At 54.6% G+C, this 18,793-nt stretch overlaps 3 protein-coding genes across 8 annotated transcripts in view; 1 reads left to right on the top strand and 2 right to left on the bottom strand.

The window, feature by feature from the left end:
* Window positions 1-452: 452 nt before the first annotated feature.
* Lyl1 (LYL1 basic helix-loop-helix family member) lies at window positions 453-3,815 on the bottom strand. Its single transcript, XM_028861800.2, is given in 6 exon segments — window positions 453-976; window positions 979-1,269; window positions 1,952-2,043; window positions 2,135-2,252; window positions 2,255-2,485; window positions 3,122-3,815. Coding segments are annotated over 5 exon segments (828 nt in total). The 5' UTR covers window positions 2,463-2,485; window positions 3,122-3,815; the 3' UTR covers window positions 453-857.
* A 1,390-nt stretch (window positions 3,816-5,205) lies between these two features.
* Trmt1 (tRNA methyltransferase 1) overlaps window positions 5,206-18,793 on the bottom strand; it is a 14,380-nt gene continuing 792 nt past the window's right edge. Inside the window, exons 2-18 of one of the 6 annotated variants that reach the window (XM_037206038.1) lie at window positions 16,409-16,615; window positions 15,889-16,165; window positions 15,225-15,280; window positions 14,460-14,602; window positions 13,997-14,184; window positions 9,788-9,903; window positions 9,588-9,700; window positions 8,032-8,180; window positions 7,811-7,897; window positions 7,658-7,727; window positions 7,434-7,568; window positions 7,256-7,341; window positions 6,725-6,833; window positions 6,548-6,624; window positions 5,745-5,864; window positions 5,538-5,667; window positions 5,206-5,398 (exon numbers count right to left, since the gene is read on the bottom strand). In XM_037206038.1, coding sequence (XP_037061933.1) covers window positions 5,240-5,398; window positions 5,538-5,667; window positions 5,745-5,864; window positions 6,548-6,624; window positions 6,725-6,833; window positions 7,256-7,341; window positions 7,434-7,568; window positions 7,658-7,727; window positions 7,811-7,897; window positions 8,032-8,180; window positions 9,588-9,700; window positions 9,788-9,903; window positions 13,997-14,184; window positions 14,460-14,602; window positions 15,225-15,280; window positions 15,889-16,145 — 1,995 coding nt within the window. In that variant the 5' untranslated portion in view covers window positions 16,146-16,165; window positions 16,409-16,615 and the 3' untranslated portion in view covers window positions 5,206-5,239. Of the gene's footprint in view, window positions 5,399-5,537; window positions 5,668-5,744; window positions 5,865-6,547; window positions 6,625-6,724; window positions 6,834-7,255; window positions 7,342-7,433; window positions 7,569-7,657; window positions 7,728-7,810; window positions 7,898-8,031; window positions 8,181-9,587; window positions 9,701-9,787; window positions 9,904-13,996; window positions 14,185-14,459; window positions 14,603-15,224; window positions 15,363-15,888; window positions 16,166-16,408; window positions 17,136-18,793 lie in introns of those variants that run through there. The other 5 variants (XM_028861801.2, XM_028861804.2, XM_037206039.1 and 2 more) reach the window with 5 other exon arrangements.
* Nacc1 (nucleus accumbens associated 1) overlaps window positions 17,748-18,793 on the top strand; it is an 18,438-nt gene continuing 17,392 nt past the window's right edge. The window contains exon 1 of the mRNA XM_028861807.2: window positions 17,748-17,934. The gene's annotated coding sequence lies outside the window, so the exon portion shown is untranslated. The remainder of the gene's footprint in view (window positions 17,935-18,793) is intronic.

The following is an 18,793-nucleotide window of genomic DNA, read 5'->3' as shown; positions in this document are numbered from 1 at the left end:
TCTTGGGAGATCCGTGCGCCCCACCAGCACCAGCATCGCGGACCGCAAAGGCCGCCCGTCCCGTCAAACAAGTTTCTTCTTAGGCTAAGAAACGCAGTATATACGAGTATCTCTATATATAGTACTAATGGATTTGGTGTGCTTCCCCCTTAGCGTCCCCTTCCCTCTGCTCCTCTTTCAGCCTGGTCTCCCCTCTCTGCCCTCCCCCCCCCCCCCCCGTCTCTGCACTGAGATACATAAGAAACAAGGGTAGTTTACTGTCTGTTTTGTTTTCTGGGTTTTCAGTGTCCTAGCGGAATGCAAGTAGGCAGCCAGCCCGTCTGTCCCCTCTCCGCCCGCCCCGCCCCACCCCCGTCACTGCGCTTCTGTTATACCATCTTTGCCTGACTCTCTCCGGCTTCTCCATTGAATGGCTAATGTGTATGTGAAATAAAGAAATAAAGAAAAACAAATGCAAGAGTGTCTGAGTCTTCGTTAACGCGCTTAACAGGATCATGGATCAAGCGCAACCCGTTGGGCTCGCTGGGGTGGGTCCTCCTCCCTCACGCTGTCCTGGGCTTCCCGCCTCCAGCAGGGGGCGCCGCTGCGAAGGCCTCCAGACCCTTCCCTACCTCTCCAAGCACCCCTAAGGATCCCATAGTCACTTTGCTTTGTTGAGTCTCTGGCCTTGGCCCAGGGAAGAGGACACTGGCCAGGCCACCTCAAGTAGCCTGTGGGAAATTTTTCTTAAAAGTCTGCGGGGGCCCCTGAGTCGCCGGTCACCCTTCCAGAGCTACAGGGCGTTTCCTCATCTGGGCGACCTCAGTCCCCTTTACAGGGAGTTCACTGCGCAGCAGGTGAGGGGCCACTGCCTTGGGTCACCGCACCTCAGGACTCAGGGCCGTCTGCTCCATCTTGATGGTGCGCACCGACCCCTTGGGGTCGCCGTCGCAGTCCCCAGGAAGCACGGGCTGCGAGCGCGCAGCCTCCACCCTGTGCCGGCCCCGCAGCGCGCAGCGCCCTCCACTCCCCGGTGCGCCGGCGGCTTGCGGGGCCCGGCAGCGCAGGGGCCAGAGGCCAGCACGGCCGCCTGGTCTCGCAGCAGCCGCACCAGGAAGCCAATGTACTTCATGGCCAGGCGCAGCACCTCGTTCTTGCTCAGCTTCCGGTCGGGCGGGTGGGTGGGCAGCAGCTTCCTGAGCTCCGCGAAGGCGCCGTTAACGTGCTGCTGCCTCCAGCGCTCTCGGCTGTTGGTGAACACGCGACGAGCCACCTTCTGGGGTTGGTGCCCTGAGGACCCGAGGCATGGCGTCAGCCTAGGGGCCAGAGGGCACCCACGGCTGTCCTCAATGAACACCACCAGCTTGGGCTTGAACCCAGACTGTGGGCTGTGTAGACACCAGAGCTGCTGAGCCTGATCGTGCCTTGATGACAAGGATGTGTTCCTGGGTTTGCAGCGGTTCTCTTGCCTGCCGTGGGCCTGTGGGTGACTGGTGGCCTATCTGATGGCTGTGGTCGTGTGAGATCATGCCATGTGGTTGTGGGTGCTGTGTGTGTGGCTGGGGTTCTGAGGATGACTGTGGTCTCATTGCTCTGTGTGATCCTAGTCCAGGGTGTCTCTTTCACCACTACCTTTTCGGCTTGGGGAGTGTCATCTGGTGGCTGCAGTGTCTTATTGTGGCCATGACTAGCTATAAGGCTTGGTTTGTTGGGACTCATTATGTAGCCCAGGCTGGCCTCTGACCTGACTCTCTTGCCTCAGTCTGGATGACAGGGACAAACCGCCCCCGCCGCGGCCGAGCTAGGCTCAGCACGGCGGTGTTGCATCGGCTATCACTTGTGTGAGTTGTTCCGGGTTGGTGGTGTGTGTGTGCGTGCATTCCACAAAACACCTCTCCCTGTGGCAGAGGACAGGCCAGTCAGACCTGGGCTGCAAGCACCCCCAAGTACACACACATGGATACACACTCACCCTCAGCCAAGTTGAGCTCACCGTGGCTGGGTCTTCGCTTCAGCCGGCTGTTAGGGAAGATGCTGAAGGGTCCCGCTGGCCCAATGTAGACGCTGTAAGGGGTTGTGCGTCATGAACGCCTTGTAGGCAAAGACCCTGACCACCAACCCTCAGCACTGCCCACAGTCCAGGCTCCTCACTGACCTGCTGAGGAAAGGGTGGGGATGGTAATGCAGGGCCAGGGTGGGCGGAGCCGTTCCCAAGGCAGCCAGCTGCAGCAGGGAGGGTCGGAGAGCACTCAGCTCTGTGGTGGGCATGCCTGCCCTGTGGGCCTGGTGTGGCCCAGGTTTATCACTGGTACACCTGGAGGCAACCAGGGGGTGCATGTGTTTCGGTGGTCCAGCTCCGCAGGAAGGGGCCCAGGTGAGGCCAGAGTAGGGAGAGGAGCAGGCGCTGGGCTGGAGGCACGCACCAGCTCAGCTTTCTCAGCCATGGCGGAAGCCACCTCTGCCTGGGCCTGGGGTGGGCACATGGACCCAAGGATGGAATGCTAACCTGTGGGAGGGAGCAGAGTTACTGGGAAGGCCAGAGATCTTTCTCCCACGTGTTTGACCTAACTGAGCTCTTGAGTGAGAGCACCTTGAGGAGAGGGAGGTGCTCGCTCCTCAGTAGTCAAAGATGAGTAGACCTAGACGCGCAAGGACGTGAAGGGAAGCTTCCTCCACAAGAGGGGGTGTCTCCAGGGGCTAGGCAGCATTGGCCCTCTGAGTGCCTGCCCAGGGCTCTTTGTCAAGGGCTTCTTGCCTCTGAGCCAATTCTCCACCTTTCAGAATCTCTCCTACCTGCAGCTGGGGTACGGCAAGGGTCCCCTCACTAACTCTGAGAACCCCTGAAACTCCAAGATTCACCCTATGCCGCCTCTCCTTACCCTTGCTGAAAGTTCTTCTCAGTAACCCTAACCCCATCAGCATCCAGATTTTTGCACCCTACATAACACGTTTGCTGGACTCCAGGGTCTGGCGTGTCCTGACAGGGTGTGACCCCCTATCTCTCTGCCCTGTCCTCCCCAGCTGGAGAAGATCCCCTGGCTCCTCAGTTAGGGGGCCCCAGCTGATGAATGAATAAATGAACTAAGGAACGCGGAATGCAGGAACAGACTCTCCCTCCTAACTTCCAAAGCGTCCTTCTTACCCTGTAGCAGTCAGTTCTCACAGCCTGGAGTGCTGTATGGTCAGGGCTGTCAATCCAGGTTAGGAGGCGGTTTCCATCGTCCAGTCCGCTCAGTGTGCCCCAGGTGGTCCCGTTGGGCCTCAGAGCTGGGCTGCGCCACCTCCCGGGCTCCGGAGGGCCTGAGCAGTCTCAGAGTGGCGGCGGCGTGGTGGGTAACCCCAAGAGAAAGTGAGCGGCTCCTGGACCGACCCGCCTTTTCCCCGCCCCCGACAGCCTGGCTTCCTCCCTCTTACCCCCTGGCGCAGAGGCCAGAGGATGCTGGGCCTGTACAGATAAGGGTCTGGCTGCCTGGCCGCGCCTGATAAGGAGCTGTGCCGACCCCGGAGGAAACCAGCAGGCAGGGATCACGGAGTGCGCACCTCCTGGCCCACCCTGGCCAGAGCGGGCAGTCACCCCTCAGGGCTTGCTGCTCCCCTTGGCAGTGGGAGACCCTAGCCCTCAGGAGACCCTGGAACCAAACTCACACAAAGAGGAAACAAGGCAAGGCTGCCTCTGGTGTCCTCTGCGGTTACTCTGCCTTTGAACCCCACCCCTTGCCCAGTGTCTGTGCTGATGGGGGTGGAAGGGGCCCCTTTCCGGTCCTCTGACGCCCCATGACCCAAGGGCCCCAGCCTCCAGCCTAGTTCCTCTTTTTTACAGATCCCCTGGGCTTCCCCCCATCCCCCACACACCCAGAAACAGGGCTCCAGGAGACAGTTTGGCAATTTTGCCTTGCTGTGTCCTGGCAGGGCTTGTGCAGGTGTTCTGAGCCCTGTGGCACTTCCAAGGTATTTCCAAGCCCAGGGGAGTAGGATCCAGAGTGTCAGAGCTGTGTGTTTCCCAGAAGCTGCTCCAAGGCTCCCCAAGATACCGGGCCACGCCACAACTGGGTGGTGTCCCTTGCTGGCAGGTATTCTGGAGTGACATTCTGAATTCTGGAAACCTGGGGGCTGGAGAGATGGCTCAGTGGTTAGAGCACTTGTTGCTCTTGCAGAAGACTCAGGTTCTTTTACCAGGATCCACATGTTGCTCACAATCACCCCTAGCTCCAATTCTAGGGGATCTGACACCCTCTTCTTAACTCTGAGGGTCCCAGAGAAGCATATGGTACACATAGTCATACATGCAGGAAAAAGTCATATACATAAGGATAAATAAACCTTTTACAAATCCTGGAAACCCTGCTGAAAGCTCCCAAGAGGGCCAGGCATGTTCCTCTTTAATCATTCCTTTAATCCCAGCACTTGAGAGGCAGAGTCAGGCAGATTTCAGAGTTCAAGGCCAACCTGGTCAGTCTACAGACCAAGTTCCAAGACATCCAGGGATACGCAGAGAAACCGTCTCTGGGGTAAAAAAAAAAAAAAAAAGGCTTCCAAGAGGAGCTGAACTGTAGGAAGTACAATACGCCTGTCCCATGTCCCGTATCTGGTTAATTGTAGGCACACTCAGGGAGGTGCTCAGTGGCCATCCAGCCTCATAGAGTGCTGAGGTCACTGCCCCCACTGACTTCCTCTAAGGGAACTGTTGTAGCGGCCTCACTTTAGAGCTGGTGGTGAAGGGTGCATATCCCCCAGAACTCCCTTGGCATTACTAACCCCCTACTCTAGGGGAGGGGGGTCTCTGCATTGGATGTCTGGGCAGCCGCCTGCTCTGCCTTGTGCTCTTAGCGATTGTACCCCACGGAGGAGCAGGCAGGGCAGGAAGCACCTGGTCTGGGGCGGATGCACAGAGTGCCTGCTTCCGGTTTGGCTTCCGCCACCACACCAACTGGAGAGAGCTGGGCCCAAGAAACCAGGCAATAAGAGACTGCAGGGGGACTTGTGGGTGCTGGGGAGGTGGAGGGGGGTGTGTGCCTGGATAGTCAGAGGGGAGGCAGCAGGGTGACAGGCGAGCATGCTTGAGGCTGCCGCCCCGTGGCCACCTGATGAACTACTCTCCTGAACTGCCAGATGAGTTTCCGTGGCAGACAGACATAACGATGCAGTCAGGCAGGAACAACAGCCCCTGCCCGCCCCGCCCCCAAACACAGGCCGAGTCCCCCAGGCAGACAACCTCCCCACTCAAAATGACACCAGCAGAAAATGGTTTCTCTTTATTGTCTCAGTCCACACCTGGCCCAGCAGTGCCCCCACCAGCAGCCTCTGGTCCGGGGAGGATCTTGGGGGTCTCTGGACAGTCTGTGAGGGGAGCATCAGCAGAGGCCACAGGTGCTGTAGGGCTGTGTGAATAACAGCACTGGTCCCCTCGCTGACAGGTACCCTGGCAGGAAAATGGAGGCTGTGAGCATGGAGGCGGGGGTTGGGGGGAGGCTGGGCTTCTTTCCTTAGCCCCTGGCCCCTGCTGGGCCAGTCAGCCTGTCCCTTGGCTCTGTGGCAGGGAGGGTGGAAAAGAGAATCACCTCCTTGAATCGTTTGCAAGGAAATGTCTTCAGGCGAGCTGCCCTCTGGGCCGGGTCCTCAGCAGGCTCCTTCCGCTTATTCTGTAGCAGCCTCCGCCTCTCCTCCAGATCTTTCCTTGCTGCCTTGCCCCTGAGCAGAGACGGGGGCTGGTACCCTATGTTGCCTCTGCCAACCCAGCCCTACAAGCCCCACCTCTGCAACATTACCCTGGCCGGGCACGGGGCCGGGGACCCCAGTTGGCTTCTGGATTGGCCTGGAAGCGCTTGAGTCCTTGCTGGCGGGAGCTGGGGTTGGCATCTTCCCGGATGTTGAAGTTGGCCTTCAGCCTGGACAAAGGGTGGGGACAGGAGGCAGCAGCCATGCAGGGCGAACACGGACAGCCCTAGAAGCTGCCCACCCTGAGGCAGCACCATTGGTCTACCAGGCTCAGAGTTCTTCCAGTTGTTGAGTGACACCCGGATTTCCTAGTGAATTTCTGACAAAGTGGCCTGGATCTGTCTCAATGGAGCTGGATTTGCAGCATCAGAGACAGACAAGCAACAAGACAAATCAGAAGTAACCAGGGCTAGGGGTATGGTCCAGGTAGAGCGCTTGCCCAGCATGCACAAGGCTCTGGTTCCATCCCCAGCACCACAAAGAAATAAAAAATAACAACGTCATACTGTGTCAGGACATGCCACTCAATAACTATTTTGGTAAAAGACCTAAGTCAGGCTGCAATGCTTGGCAGGGTGGTGCAGTCCAGAAGGGTTCTCTGAAGTGAGAGAGAAGCAATGGCCGGACTGTGCTGGGTTCAGGCTGCTAGGAGCAAAGAGCCAGCCAGCCATGGAAGGGTCTGTGCTTTGTCCTGACCCAGACACAACCGGTCTGTAGGGCCGAAGGAAAGACTGGGAAGGGTATGGGGCAAGGACAGAAGGGGACAGCGGGTCTGGATTTCCCTCCGACAGCGTCGGTCTGGCCTGCTATGCCTGAGGTAGCTCATCCCCCCTTCCTGCATGTCTGTCCATACCTGGGCTCCACGGCCAGAATTCGGAAGGCCGGGCTGGTTTCCGACAGCCGCTCCCGTTTCACGGGACACTCCTTCTCCTGGGGAGAGAGGCCAAGGAGATGCTAGGCCTGAGGTGCACCCACGTCACCATCCCTTCCTTGCCCTCCTGCCTCGAATCATGGAGTCATCTGCCCTCACCCAGCAACGCATGATGTCCCAGAGAGCTAGCGGGGGAGCGTCTGTCTTCACTGCATTCTTACAAGCATGGGAGAGAGAGACTCGGAAGCCAGCGTGGAGGAGAGCTGACCTAGGTGCAGAGACCGCAAGGGAAGGCTAGACCCCAGAGCAGGTGGCGTGGAACGGCATGTCTGTTTCTTTCACAGGAAAGACATGTCACTGAGTGTGACACCAAACCACCTGCTGGGGGCTAGGGAGATGACTCAGTGGTTAAGAAAGGGCACTTGCTGCTCTTGCAGAGGACCCTGGGCTTGGAACCCAGTATCCACATCAAGGCGCACAATCCTCTGTAACTCCAGTCCTGGGGAATCTGACACCTTCTTCTGGCCTCCTTGGCACTGCATGCACATGGTGTACATATACATGTGTACGCAACACATACACACATAAAAATTAAAAAACAGCACCTGCTGGAGGGCTCAAGGCCTCTCAGCTCTGCCCTGGGCACACACTAGACTCTGACGGTCCAAGCTGCCCCCAAAGGTCCCTCACCGAAGCTGCAGAAGGCTGGGTGTGTTGCAGTGGATGGTGCTGCTCAGATGGTCCAGTGTGTAGTAGAGAGGGACGTCGGGAAGTTCCTGAGAGGCAAGGATGGAGTAGCATCGAGTGCTGGCAGGAAGACGGGTCCCTCCCTGTGTCGAGTCCCCTCCTCCTGTATGTCCATTCATACCTCAGTAACAACACTCAGGACACCTTGGATCCGCTTGGAGGTGTGGAAGCGGCCAGGATTAGTGGTCACTGCCTCAAGGACTCGGCCCACAAAGTCCAGGTCATGGATGGGGTCTGCCCACATGGGGCCTCCAAGCTACGGACACACAAGGTACAGATGAGCAAGGGGCATGAATACATGTGTGCTGGGACCCTGGGCCCGCTGCCTCTCTGACCTGGGCCCACCTGGTGTCGCTGTCCACAGTGTTCACACTCAGGGGTCACTGGAGGACCACAGGCAGCAGAGAACTTGACCCTGTAAGGAGAGGCCGTTGGAGGAGAGGCAGCCGGAGGGGTGGGGACCTGGGACGTCCTTCCAATCCAAACCACCGTGCTCACCTGCCAGCAGGGTCTCCGGACGCTTTGCCCAGGCGTTGCAGATAGAAAGCCCCACAGCCCACACACTGGTACACCAGGGCCTGCTTGCTGTAGAAGCCCAGGAGAGGCCGTGAGTCCCTGAGGTGCTCACGACACCTCAACTCTTCTCTCAGACCAACTCAGTCCCTTTTCAGACACCAAGGTCCCCCATCAATTCATCAGCTTCCTGCCGCTGGGCTTACCTGGCTGAGGACTTAACCTTGGCCTGGCCTGTGAAAACGCGCACAAAAACCCGGACATAGAAGTCGGCACTGATGCTGAGCAGCGGCACCACGAAGCGCTGGTAGCAGTTGGCGTGCAGGTCCAGGCTATGCAGCACAATTCTCAGGGCCTGGCGGCAGGGTGAGCATTAGTGCTGGAAGAACAAGCTTGGGAACGCAACTTGGCTTACAGCCCACATTTCCTGGCTGTGTGACACTGGCAAACAGTGTTTGCTGTTCCTCAGTTTACCCATCTGCAAAGCCATGCCATTCCGTCTCTGTGGCTGGTGGCAGGCGCTACCTGACTGCAGCCTGCACAGGTGATCTCAACACACACCCCCACCCCCCCCCCCCCCGAGCTGAGAGTGTGCCTTCACAAGCACGTCGAGCCTGACGGGAAGAGATGGTGGCACTGTCCAGGCTACAACAGACAGCAAGGGACCTTACGGAACAGGACAGGATGCCACGTTTGCCTCCCCCACTGCTTTACCTTCCCATGGCGACCACACAGGGTAGGCGCCGTGACCACACCTGTCCTGTAGATGCAGCACTAAGGCCCAGAAAGACGAGGTCAGCAGAGCCGGTAACTAAGCCAAGATAGAACTCAGACCTTGGAAAATTGCTCCAAGATTTTTTCTTTTCCCAGCGTTTGGGAGGTGGAGGTGGGAGGATGTGGAGTTTGAGGTTATCTTCAGGTACAAAGCAAGTTCAAGGCCAGCTTAGGCTACACGAGAGCCTATCTCAAACCCTCAACACCACAACTTCTGTGGTGGGGATGTGGCTCAGTGGTAGACACCGTGCATGCACAAGGTCCATTCCCAGGCACAACATGAAAACCTAGTTTCATTCTGAGAGCTGCGCCTGTAATCCAGCACCTGAGAGAAAGCTGCAGGAGACCCCTGCTTGGGGTACTCAGCACCCTCAATTCGGGATGGCAAGACGGCTCAGTAAGTAAAGGCACCTGCCAAGACTGATACAGGACCCAAAGGCAAGAATGGACTCTAGATGGCCGGGCGGTGGTGGCGCACGCCTTTAATCCCAGCACTCGGGAAGCAGAGCCAGGCAGATCTCTGTGAGTTCAAGGCCAGCCTGGGCTACCAAGTGAGTTCCAGGAAAGGCGCAAAGCTACACAGAGAAACCCTGTCTCGAAAAATTAAAAAAAAAAAAAAAAGAATGGACTCTAGGAAGCTGTCCTGACTTCCATATGTTCACCATAGGTACACAACACACAAAAAATACACACCCGACTGGTCTCATAAGAGATCCATCTGCCTCTGCCTCCCAAGTGCTGGAATACACCAACACACCTAACAAAAATATTTATTTTTAAGGTTATACTATCAAATGCTAGGGGGAAAAAAATGATTGCCTAACCACTCCTGCCCATTGACGAAGGAGGTCAAGGATCTGCTTGCCAGTCACGTCACAGCTTGGGATGGACCAGTCCTGGCCATCCGAGGACACCGAGCGAGTCATCAGTATAGGAAGGAGTGCTCACAGCCTGTCCCCGCCCCCAGGACAGCTCAGGGGACTCTCACCATCTCGTGGCAGGCCCGGCTCTTGAGGGCCATGGCCCCATACTTGCTGTAGCATGTCTCTCCGCTGTTCCCGGCCAACACTGCCATGTCCGTGCAGGTGACACACAGCAGTCCTGTGGGGAAGGGCAGCAGTGATGACCCTCGAAGCACGCTGGCCCCGCACCTGCTTGGGCATTCTGGAGGCTCCGGCCCAGCCTCACCTCCGTCACTCACAGCCTGCACTGCTGCATCCAGGAAGGGGGCAGGGCTGCCGTAAGGGTCCAGGTCAATGACATCAAAACGCTCAGATGCCTTCTGGTGTTGGTACATCAGCATCCTAGATGTGAGCAGTCCAAGTTCTCAGCCTCTTAAACCAAGTCCCTGCCCTGTCCCCTATGGCACAGTGATTTTGGCCTTGAATTTGAGGCCAGCTTAGCCATTGGGGTTTTCTTTATATTTTTTAGCCATGGGGATGGAACCCAGTATCGTGCATGCCAGGCAAGTGTTCTAATGCTGAGCTGCACTCCAGCCTCTTGATCAGTTTTTTTGTTTGGTTGGATTTGTTTTATTTGAGACAGGGTCTCACTATGTAGCTCTGGCTGTCCCAGACTCACTATGTAGACCAGGCTGGCCTCAAAGTCACAGATCTGCCTGCCTCTGCCTCCTGAGTGCTGGGATTAAAGGCGTGTACCACTACACCTGGCTTCCTTTGATATTTGTTAACCAAAAGATTGTTCTGTTTTACACAGGTCTCAGTCCCCCACTATAAACCTGACAAATTAAAGCCAATAGGACAGTTCCTTGACTCCTATAGCCATAAAGAAACCACACTGCAGGGGCTGGTGATGTGGCTCAGTGACTGAGAGAGAGAGAGCTGCTGTACACAAGACCCAGGTTTGTTCTCAGCACCCATGCTGAGTCGCCTCAGCATGACCACCATTGACACTCTGTTCTGACCTCTTCAGGTACCTGTGCTCACAGGTCTCCACACACACACACACACACACACACACACACACACACACACACACACACAAATAAACAAGCAAACAAATAAATGGGGAGCAAGAAACTGGGTCTGTGCCAGGCCTGGTAGTGCAGACCTAGCTAACTGTGAGGCTGAGGCAGGAAGACCGTGAGCTCGGGCCGGCCCGGAAAACTGAGGTCATGCCTAATGCAAACCGACAGCAGCAAGAACTCCACTGAGTGAAGCCAGATTCAGTGACACCTGCACCTGGACACTCCAGGGAGCCGGACAACCCAAGTGAAGGCCAGATCAACCAACAGTATCAGCGTCGCTTACCTGGTGACATTAAAAAGAAGATTCACAGCTGGGCGGTGGTGGCGCACACCTTTAATCCCAGCACTCGGGAGGCAGAGCCAGGAGGATCTCTGTGAGTTTGAGGCCAGCCTGGTCTACAGAGTGAGTTCCAGGAAAGGCGCAAAGCTACAGAGAAACCCTGTCTCAAAAAACCAAAAAATAAATAAATAAATAAAAAGAAGATTCATTTGTTTAATATTTTATCTGCAGGAATGCCTGCCTGTGCAACATGCGTGTGTTTGGTGCCCTCAGAGGACAGAGAAGGGAGTTAGATCTCTGGGGCCGCCTTGATATTGCTGGGAACAGAACGTAGGTCCTCTGGATGAGCAGGCAGTGTTTTTAACTGCTGAGTTCTCTCTCCAGTCCCACCCGTCGATACAGCAATCTTCTCTTGTGTGAGTACACTCTACAATGTTCTCATGACAGAACCATTACCAGCCCAGCAGGGCAGTGCACACCTGTACTGTTAAGAGTCTACAGCTGTCAGTTCCCATCTGAACCCAAGGCTAACACACGCTATGCAAGCATCATACCACAGGGCTGTAAGCCATGCAGCTGAGGTAAGGGATTGTCATGGGTTTTAGACTTCCTCTGCTGTATAGTAAGCCCTGCCTAAAGAAAAAATAATAATAAAATAAAAAATAAAGGAGGTGGGGGGGGTAGCAGAGACAGGGATGGGAAGTTGGTTCAGAAGAGCACTTCCTGCTCTTCCAGAGAATCCAAGCATATAATCCACAGCATATAAATTGGGTGGCTTATCACTGCCTTTAACTTATTCCAAGGGATCTGACACCCTCTTCTGCCTTTTGTGGGTATCTGTACAAAGGTGCACACATTCACACAGATACACGTCCATAAATAAAAAAACTAAAAAATAAACTGAGGGAGTGTAGAGAGCCGACTCAGCAGGTAAAGCCAAAACTGACAACCTGAATCCCTGGGGCATGCGTGGTGGAAGAGAACCAACTCTCTCACATTATCCTCTGACCTCTACAGATGAGCTGTGGCAAGTATACCCTTTATAAATCAATAAATGCAAAAAACTGATTTTTAAAACAAGACATCCAAATCTCAAATTATATCACTGTTCAAACCAGTAGCATTATAGTCACAAGTTTTTAAAAAGCCAGGTGTATATCTTTAATCTCAGCCCTTGAGAGGTAGAGGCAGGCAAATCTCTGTCAGTTCTAGGCTATCCTGGTCTACATAGTGACTTTCAGGCTAGTCAGGGTTTTAGAGTAACAACCTATTCAAAATCAAAACAAAACAAAAAAACAAAACTAATACAGCTGGAGAGACGGCTTAGCGATTAAGGACATTTGTTGTTCATGCATAGGACCCATATTCAGTTCCCAGCACCCATGAGGTGGCTCACAGTGACCCATGACTCCAGTTCCAGAGATCCAATGCCCTCTTCTGACCTCCTCAGACATTCATCTGCTGTACATGCATACATACAGGCAAAATAATCATACACATAAAATACTTAAAGCTGAAAAGCAAGATGAAGTGCAGCACTTGGCAGAGGAGGTGTGGCAACAGAGTGGGAACAGGTCCCAGAAAGACAGCCCGAGGCAAGAGGTTGGCAGTGTTACTACAAGGTGTTAGAAAAGAAAGTGATTTCTGGAGCCCGCTGGTATACATTTATAATCTTAGCTACTTGGAAGACTGAAGAAAAGCACGAGATCAAATTGGTCAGACGATGTGTCAAAACTAAGTTCCTATAGACAGATACAGTTCTCATCATTAAACACCCTTGTATAGAGTTTGGGCAATACACTTCCATTATTTAAGAATCCTGCTATGGGCCTGTGTGGTAACTCACACTTTTAATCCCAGCACTGGGAAGGCAGAAGCAACTGGATCTCTATGACTTTCAGGCCATCAAGGGCTACAAAGTGAGACCGTTTCAAAAATAAGTAAGTAAATAAATAAACAAACAAACAAGACTCCTGCAATCAAGCCTGTAATCCTAGCACCAAGGTGGGGGCAGGAGAGAGTAGTTCAAGGTCACACCTACAGTTCACGAGACATTTCACCAAAGGGACTTTTCATGCTGGGGATGTAGTTCCGTTGGCAGAGTGCTTGCCTGGCTCTAGGCTCCATCTGATCCCCATCACTGAATAAACCAGGTGTGGTAACTTGCGCCTGTAATCCTAGCACTCAGGTAAAGACTCAAGTATCAGAAATTCATAGTCAGAGCCAGGTGTGATAGTAATCCCAGCACTTGGGAGGCAGATCTCAGAGTTTCAGGCCAGCCAGGGCTACATAAGGTCAGAGCCACCTAGTTTTATCCCCAGACCCACAAGTGGAAAGAGAAATGATCCCTGTAAATTGTACATATATGTAGGTACATGTGTATACGTGTACACACACACACACACACACACACACACACACACACAATGAATGAATGAATGAATGAATGAATGAAATTTAAAGTTTTAAAAAGGGCCAGAGAGTTTGCTCACTGGTTAAGAGTGCTTATTGATCTTGCAGAGGGTCTGAGTTCATTTCCCAGAACCCATATGGCTCACAACTAACTGTAATTCCCTTTCCAGGGTATCTGACACCGTCTTCTGACCTTGGAGGGCCCCAGGCACACATCTGTAGGCTAAACATTCATACACATAAAATGAAGTACATCTTTTTTTGAATTATAAAAAAATAAAAAAAATCCAAGGTCATCTTCAGTTACAAAGCTAGTTCTGAGCTATATATTTCAGCACCATGACAGGCTCTGAAGAGACTACCCAGATGGCTGGGTGGGTACCAGCACTTCCTACACAAGCCTGAGGACCTACTAGTGCTTTCTCAAACACAGACAAATGAAACAAAAGTTAGAAAAATGTAATTGTATACCCCTATGAAATTATTATTCTTTTAGGAACAAGGGAATTAGAGTCCAAGAGGCTAACCCACCCAAGGTCATACTTGGAGGCTAAACAGGACTCGGGTTGTCATCAGGTAGCCTTATTCCAGGTGTAAGTTGCAGGCTCTGGGCAGGCCTGACTAAAACCTACGGGAAGCTATTGCTTAGCATGCACGAAGCCCTGGGTTCCATCTCCAGCACCACCCCACCAATGACAAAAACGGCCAATCAACCTACCGGGCATCCGCCTGGTTGGGCTGTACAAGATGTGCCACCCCATTGAGGTGCACGTTTCGGTCTATAAGCTCTACAGCGCGGGCAGAGGCATCATTGGCAACCACAGACTGGAGGCCAGGAACCTCTAGGGCGAATCGGATGGAGCGTAGACCAGATGCTGCCAGGCCTTCCAGTACCCGTAGACCTTCCTGTTAGAAGTAAGCAAAGACGTGTCTGTCTTCTTTTTTAATAATATCACTTACTATTGACTCAGTTCTCTCCTTCCACCCCGGATTCTGGGGATCAAACTCAGGTCTTAAGGCTTTCTTGGTATGCGCTTTACCAGGGAGCCATTTTGCTGGCTGATGCTTAGGTCTCCATCTTTCTTCTGGGCCCTCGTGATCTCCCACAACCACCCTCTGTAGTTCCTCAGCTCCTTCCTATCACCCAGACCCCCAAGCTGCACCGCTTACTCAGGCCCTACCTCACAGATCTCACCAACTGCAGCTGTCCGAGGCTGGTCTCCTGGGATCAGGTTTTCATCCTCTTTCTGTTCAGCCTTTTCCTCTTCTTGTTCAGACAAGTTCACACACACTTTCTGCAAGTCCTTCTCTCCTGGTACCTTGACTGCAGACACCCAGGCAAAAACCAGAGGCTATCAATGATCCTTTTAAGAAATTCCACCATAATTTTCAAATCGTCAAACTCCTGATGATACATGCCAGAAAAGTCTTTCCCCAAATCCCAGGAGAAAGGCAGAAGGAACAGAGAGCCTAGAGGCTTCAGGAGCCCAAAGAGAGCCATGGATAAAGTGGGAAATGCCGGGTGGTGGTGACAGCAGTACACACCTTTAATCCCAGCAGTCAGGAGGCAGAGCCAGGTGGATCTCTGTGAGTTCGAGGCCAGCCTGGGCTACAGAGCGAGTGCCAGGATGGGCACCAAAACTACAGAGAGAAACCCTGTCTTGAAAAACCAAAATAAAATAAAGTAGGAAGGGGCTGGAGAGATGGCTCAGAGGTTAAGAGCACTGCTTGCTCTTCCAAAGGTCGTGAGTTCAATTCCCAGCAACCACATGGTGGCTCACAACCACTTGTAATGAGATCTGGTGCTCTCTTCTGGCCTGCAGGGATATGTGCAGACAGAACATTGTATACATAATAAATAAATAAATCCTATAAAAAAAATAAAAAATAAAGTAGGAAATGAACTTTATGTGACCCTCTACCCCCAGGCCTGAACCTCCACTTACTCTGGATTCCCTTGGCCCCAAGATGAGTCCGAGCAAACTCAGTGATCACAGCACATCTGGAGGGGGATGGTGGGGTGGTCAGCTGTGATCCGGTCCGAAGTCTTCCCTTTAACATTCTTGAAAGGTTATTGTCCCTCCCTAATCCATAAATTCGTCTCTCTGTTGCACCAAATTATAAATAAAGAGAACCCCCACCTCAAGGGCTAAGATGTTAACTGTTGCATCTTTAGATCTTTAGACCCAGAAAACCTGATAGTGACCTTTGAAAGGTCGGCCCTCGGTCCTCAATTCAAAGCATGCAAATTGATGTGAAATTTGACTTGCAGAAAAGTAACAAGTCTGTGTGAATACAACTACAGGAACCAGCTCTGGGAAGTCCAAGCCCACCACCAAGTTGAAAGAAAAGGAAAAGGGGGAGACACTCCTTGAATGCCCAAGAACACTAAATGGCATGTATAACCTTGACCCTTACAATAAAAACTCCTGGTGCGCGCCTTCATCTTTCAAGATGCCGGCCTTCGATTAAAGCTGACTCCTCCCTACCAACTCATCTCTCCCCAATATTGGCCTTCGAGTTGTGCGCGCCCCGAACTGATATTCCCGGAATATCTTCTACCTCAGTGACCCATTCCCTTGGCCAAGCTGATCCCCGACCCTTGCTCACGTCAGGTCCCGGTTGAACTCCTGCACCGGGTTGTAGAAAACCTCGTTGGCGTTGGGGAAGACGATCTTGGCGGCGCCCTCGGTGATAGTCGCCTCCGGGGCCGCGGGTGGGCGCTCTTCACAGGGCCGGGTGCCGTTCTCCATCGCTGGTGGAGAGGGCGGCCCCTGGGCCTTCTGTTCCATGAACTGAGCTCTACAGAGGATGCGGGCCGGACGGAGAGGGCGGCTTAGCCACAGGACCGTCCTCGCGTGGGACATCCACGGGCGCCTCAACCCTCCTGCCGTTTTCGAGGGAAGGGGAAGGGCAGAGGGAGGTCAGAGTGCTGCATTCTGGGTCGTCGGGGGTGGCCTACACATCTATAAAGTAGGAACTAAACCCCCCTGGCCTCGATAAGGCCTGCGTTTCCAAAGGCACTGGACTCAGTAGAGCCTGAGGCCAACAGCGCAGATCCACCCCCAGCCAGCCAGCCAGCCCACCCCCAGCCCCACCCCACACACATCCACACCCGAGCACACTTCACCTCTCCGCTCACAGGACACCAGCCGCGGTGCACGCTTCGCGCATTAGGACCTGGGAGCGGCCATGTTGGCAAAGAGGGCGGGCCGATCACATGACAATGGCTGACCAATTAACGACACGACTCACGGTGGGCGACCAGGATCAATATTCTTCTAGGAAGGGAAGTGCGGAGCTCGCTACATGCGTGGTTTTTAATAGTGCAATTCTTCTACAAAGGAGTTTCATTGCAGTTTAGTTCAGGACAAAAGCCGGAGAAACTTGGCACCTTTAGATGCCCCCGTGTGCACTTTACAGGTTAACTCAGGCTCTGGAATAGGAGTCACTGGCTTTGAGTCTCAGTCCCACCACATACTCTTTTGAACAAGTTACTTAAAATGTAAGACTCTCATTTCCTACCTGTAAATAAGAATCTTAGCTTCCAAGAAAGAGCAAAGATCAAACAACCGAGTGCCTGGGAAGTGTGCAGAGGAGCCGCTTAAGACCGTAAGCCCTCTGAGTTTTGGCCTAATGTATGAAGGCAGGGAGTGTGGCCATCCGTGATGTGAGCTGTGCAGCTCGCCTCGCAAGCTCTCTCCCTCTCTCAACGGGGTGTAAAAGGTACTCGTGGTCCAGGTTGTTCTGGAACTTACTATCTAGCCCAGGGCGGCTTGGAACTCCTCAGGAGATTTTCCCGCTTCAGTCTCCCAGATGCTGAGATTACAGACATTAACTACCAGGCCCGGCAGTACCTGCTTTGTTTTAGATTGATCTTATTCTTAATGTCTGTGCGCTTGTGTGCAAATCCCCGAAGAGCAAAGAGGTGTGGTTCTTCTAGCACTGTAAACAACTGTGAGCCACCTGACGTGGGTGCTGGGAACTGAATTCTATGCTGCAAGGGCAGTATACGCTCTTACTCTCCAGTCAGAACTATTTGTACTTGACTCTGCTTCCCCATCTGAAAAGTAGCCAGACCGCTTTAACGTTATGAAACATAATTACCCGAGTTAGTGCAAAATGCTAACAGAACTTGACATCGCGTAAGCACCTTAAGTCTTAGCTTCATTGACCTCTTGAGCCTATGCTTAAAAATCTTGGCATTCACCGTCACTTCCCTCTGTGTGATCTTGAGCGAGTTCCCTCAGTTCCATGAAACCTCATTCCCATAAAGAGCTTAAAACTGTACCTGGAACAACAACCTGTCCCACAGTCACGCAACTAACTAGACAAGTCTACAGAACTGAGACCCTGGAGGAAGAAGCCGGTGGGAACTAAAGCGCTCGGAGCGCAGCTAAGTTTGCCTAAGGGGCGGGGCCGACGCCGTTTCCTCCCTGCCGGCTGCGCCGTGCGCTTCCTCGGCGCTCGGCTGGGGCGGCCTGGCCCACAATGAATGGCCGCCGCGGCTACCACTGCTGTTGAGGCGGAGGCCGCGGAGGCCGCAGAGGCGGAGGCCGAGGCCGAGGCGCAGGGGGGCGCGCCCCGGGCCCAGGCCCGGCCCCAGCTGCCGCTGCGGAGCCCGCCGGGAGGCCCCGGAGCGCGGCCACAGCGCAGGTGAGATGGCCCGCCCCAGGCCCAATTCCGGCCTCCTCCCGCCGGGGCGGCCCGAGGACATCCGAGGTTCCGGCCGAGGGCCGGGAGGGGAGGCCCCGGGGCGCCCGGCTAGGAGCGGGAAGCCAAGTCCGCGATGCTGACAGCGGCGGGAGGGCGAGGCTGAGGTGGCCTGGTCCCAGCCGGCGGCCTACAGCGTCCGGCCCCGGGCCAGGCCCGCGGGGCTTGAGGGCGGCCCGAGGGAGGCGGCGGTCGCCGGCTCCTGAAGTCGCAGGGCCGGAGGGAGTCATTGTAAGGAGGCGGCGGGCGAGGCCGGAGGGGGAGGGGAGGCCTCGGGCTGGCCGGGGCGGGGGGGGGGAGAGGCTTCGCCGCCCAGGGGAGAGGGCCTGCAGGGGAGCCGCCGGGCCGGAGCCCGCAGGTAGGGAGCCCAGGGGAGGGGTGGGCGGGTCAGGTTACAGGCCTGGGGGACAGCGAGGAAAAGCCCGGGAAGTGGGGCTCGGTGGGTGGGGGCGGAGCCTGCTCGCGTGGGGGCGGACTGGAGATCCCAGGGATGTTTGCAGGGGGTCACGCGAGGTCAGGGCTCAGAGATGTGCGGAGGGTGAGGCACATCGCGGGGGTGGGGGGCGCCAGGTAAGGCCGGGGGCTCCGACTGAGTGTTGGGAGTTTGGAGAGGCGCAGGGCCTGTGGACTGGGCTGGTGGGGATGGGGGGGGGGCAGGTGAGGAAAGCCAGTGTGACCTAAGCAGTCTGCCTCCCCCGACCCCCATTTCCCAAGTGTTTGCCCAGGGTCAGAACCGGGGGGTTTCCTCTGTCCCACGCCTCTTCTCTGAAGCCTCGGCCAGCTGCTAAGCAGGGACCGGCCA

Source organism: Peromyscus leucopus, chromosome 5, assembly GCF_004664715.2.
Source record: "Peromyscus leucopus breed LL Stock chromosome 5, UCI_PerLeu_2.1, whole genome shotgun sequence".
In the NCBI taxonomy this organism is placed as follows: Eukaryota; Metazoa; Chordata; class Mammalia; order Rodentia; family Cricetidae; genus Peromyscus; species Peromyscus leucopus.
This window is presented reverse-complemented; position numbering and strand designations above follow the sequence as displayed.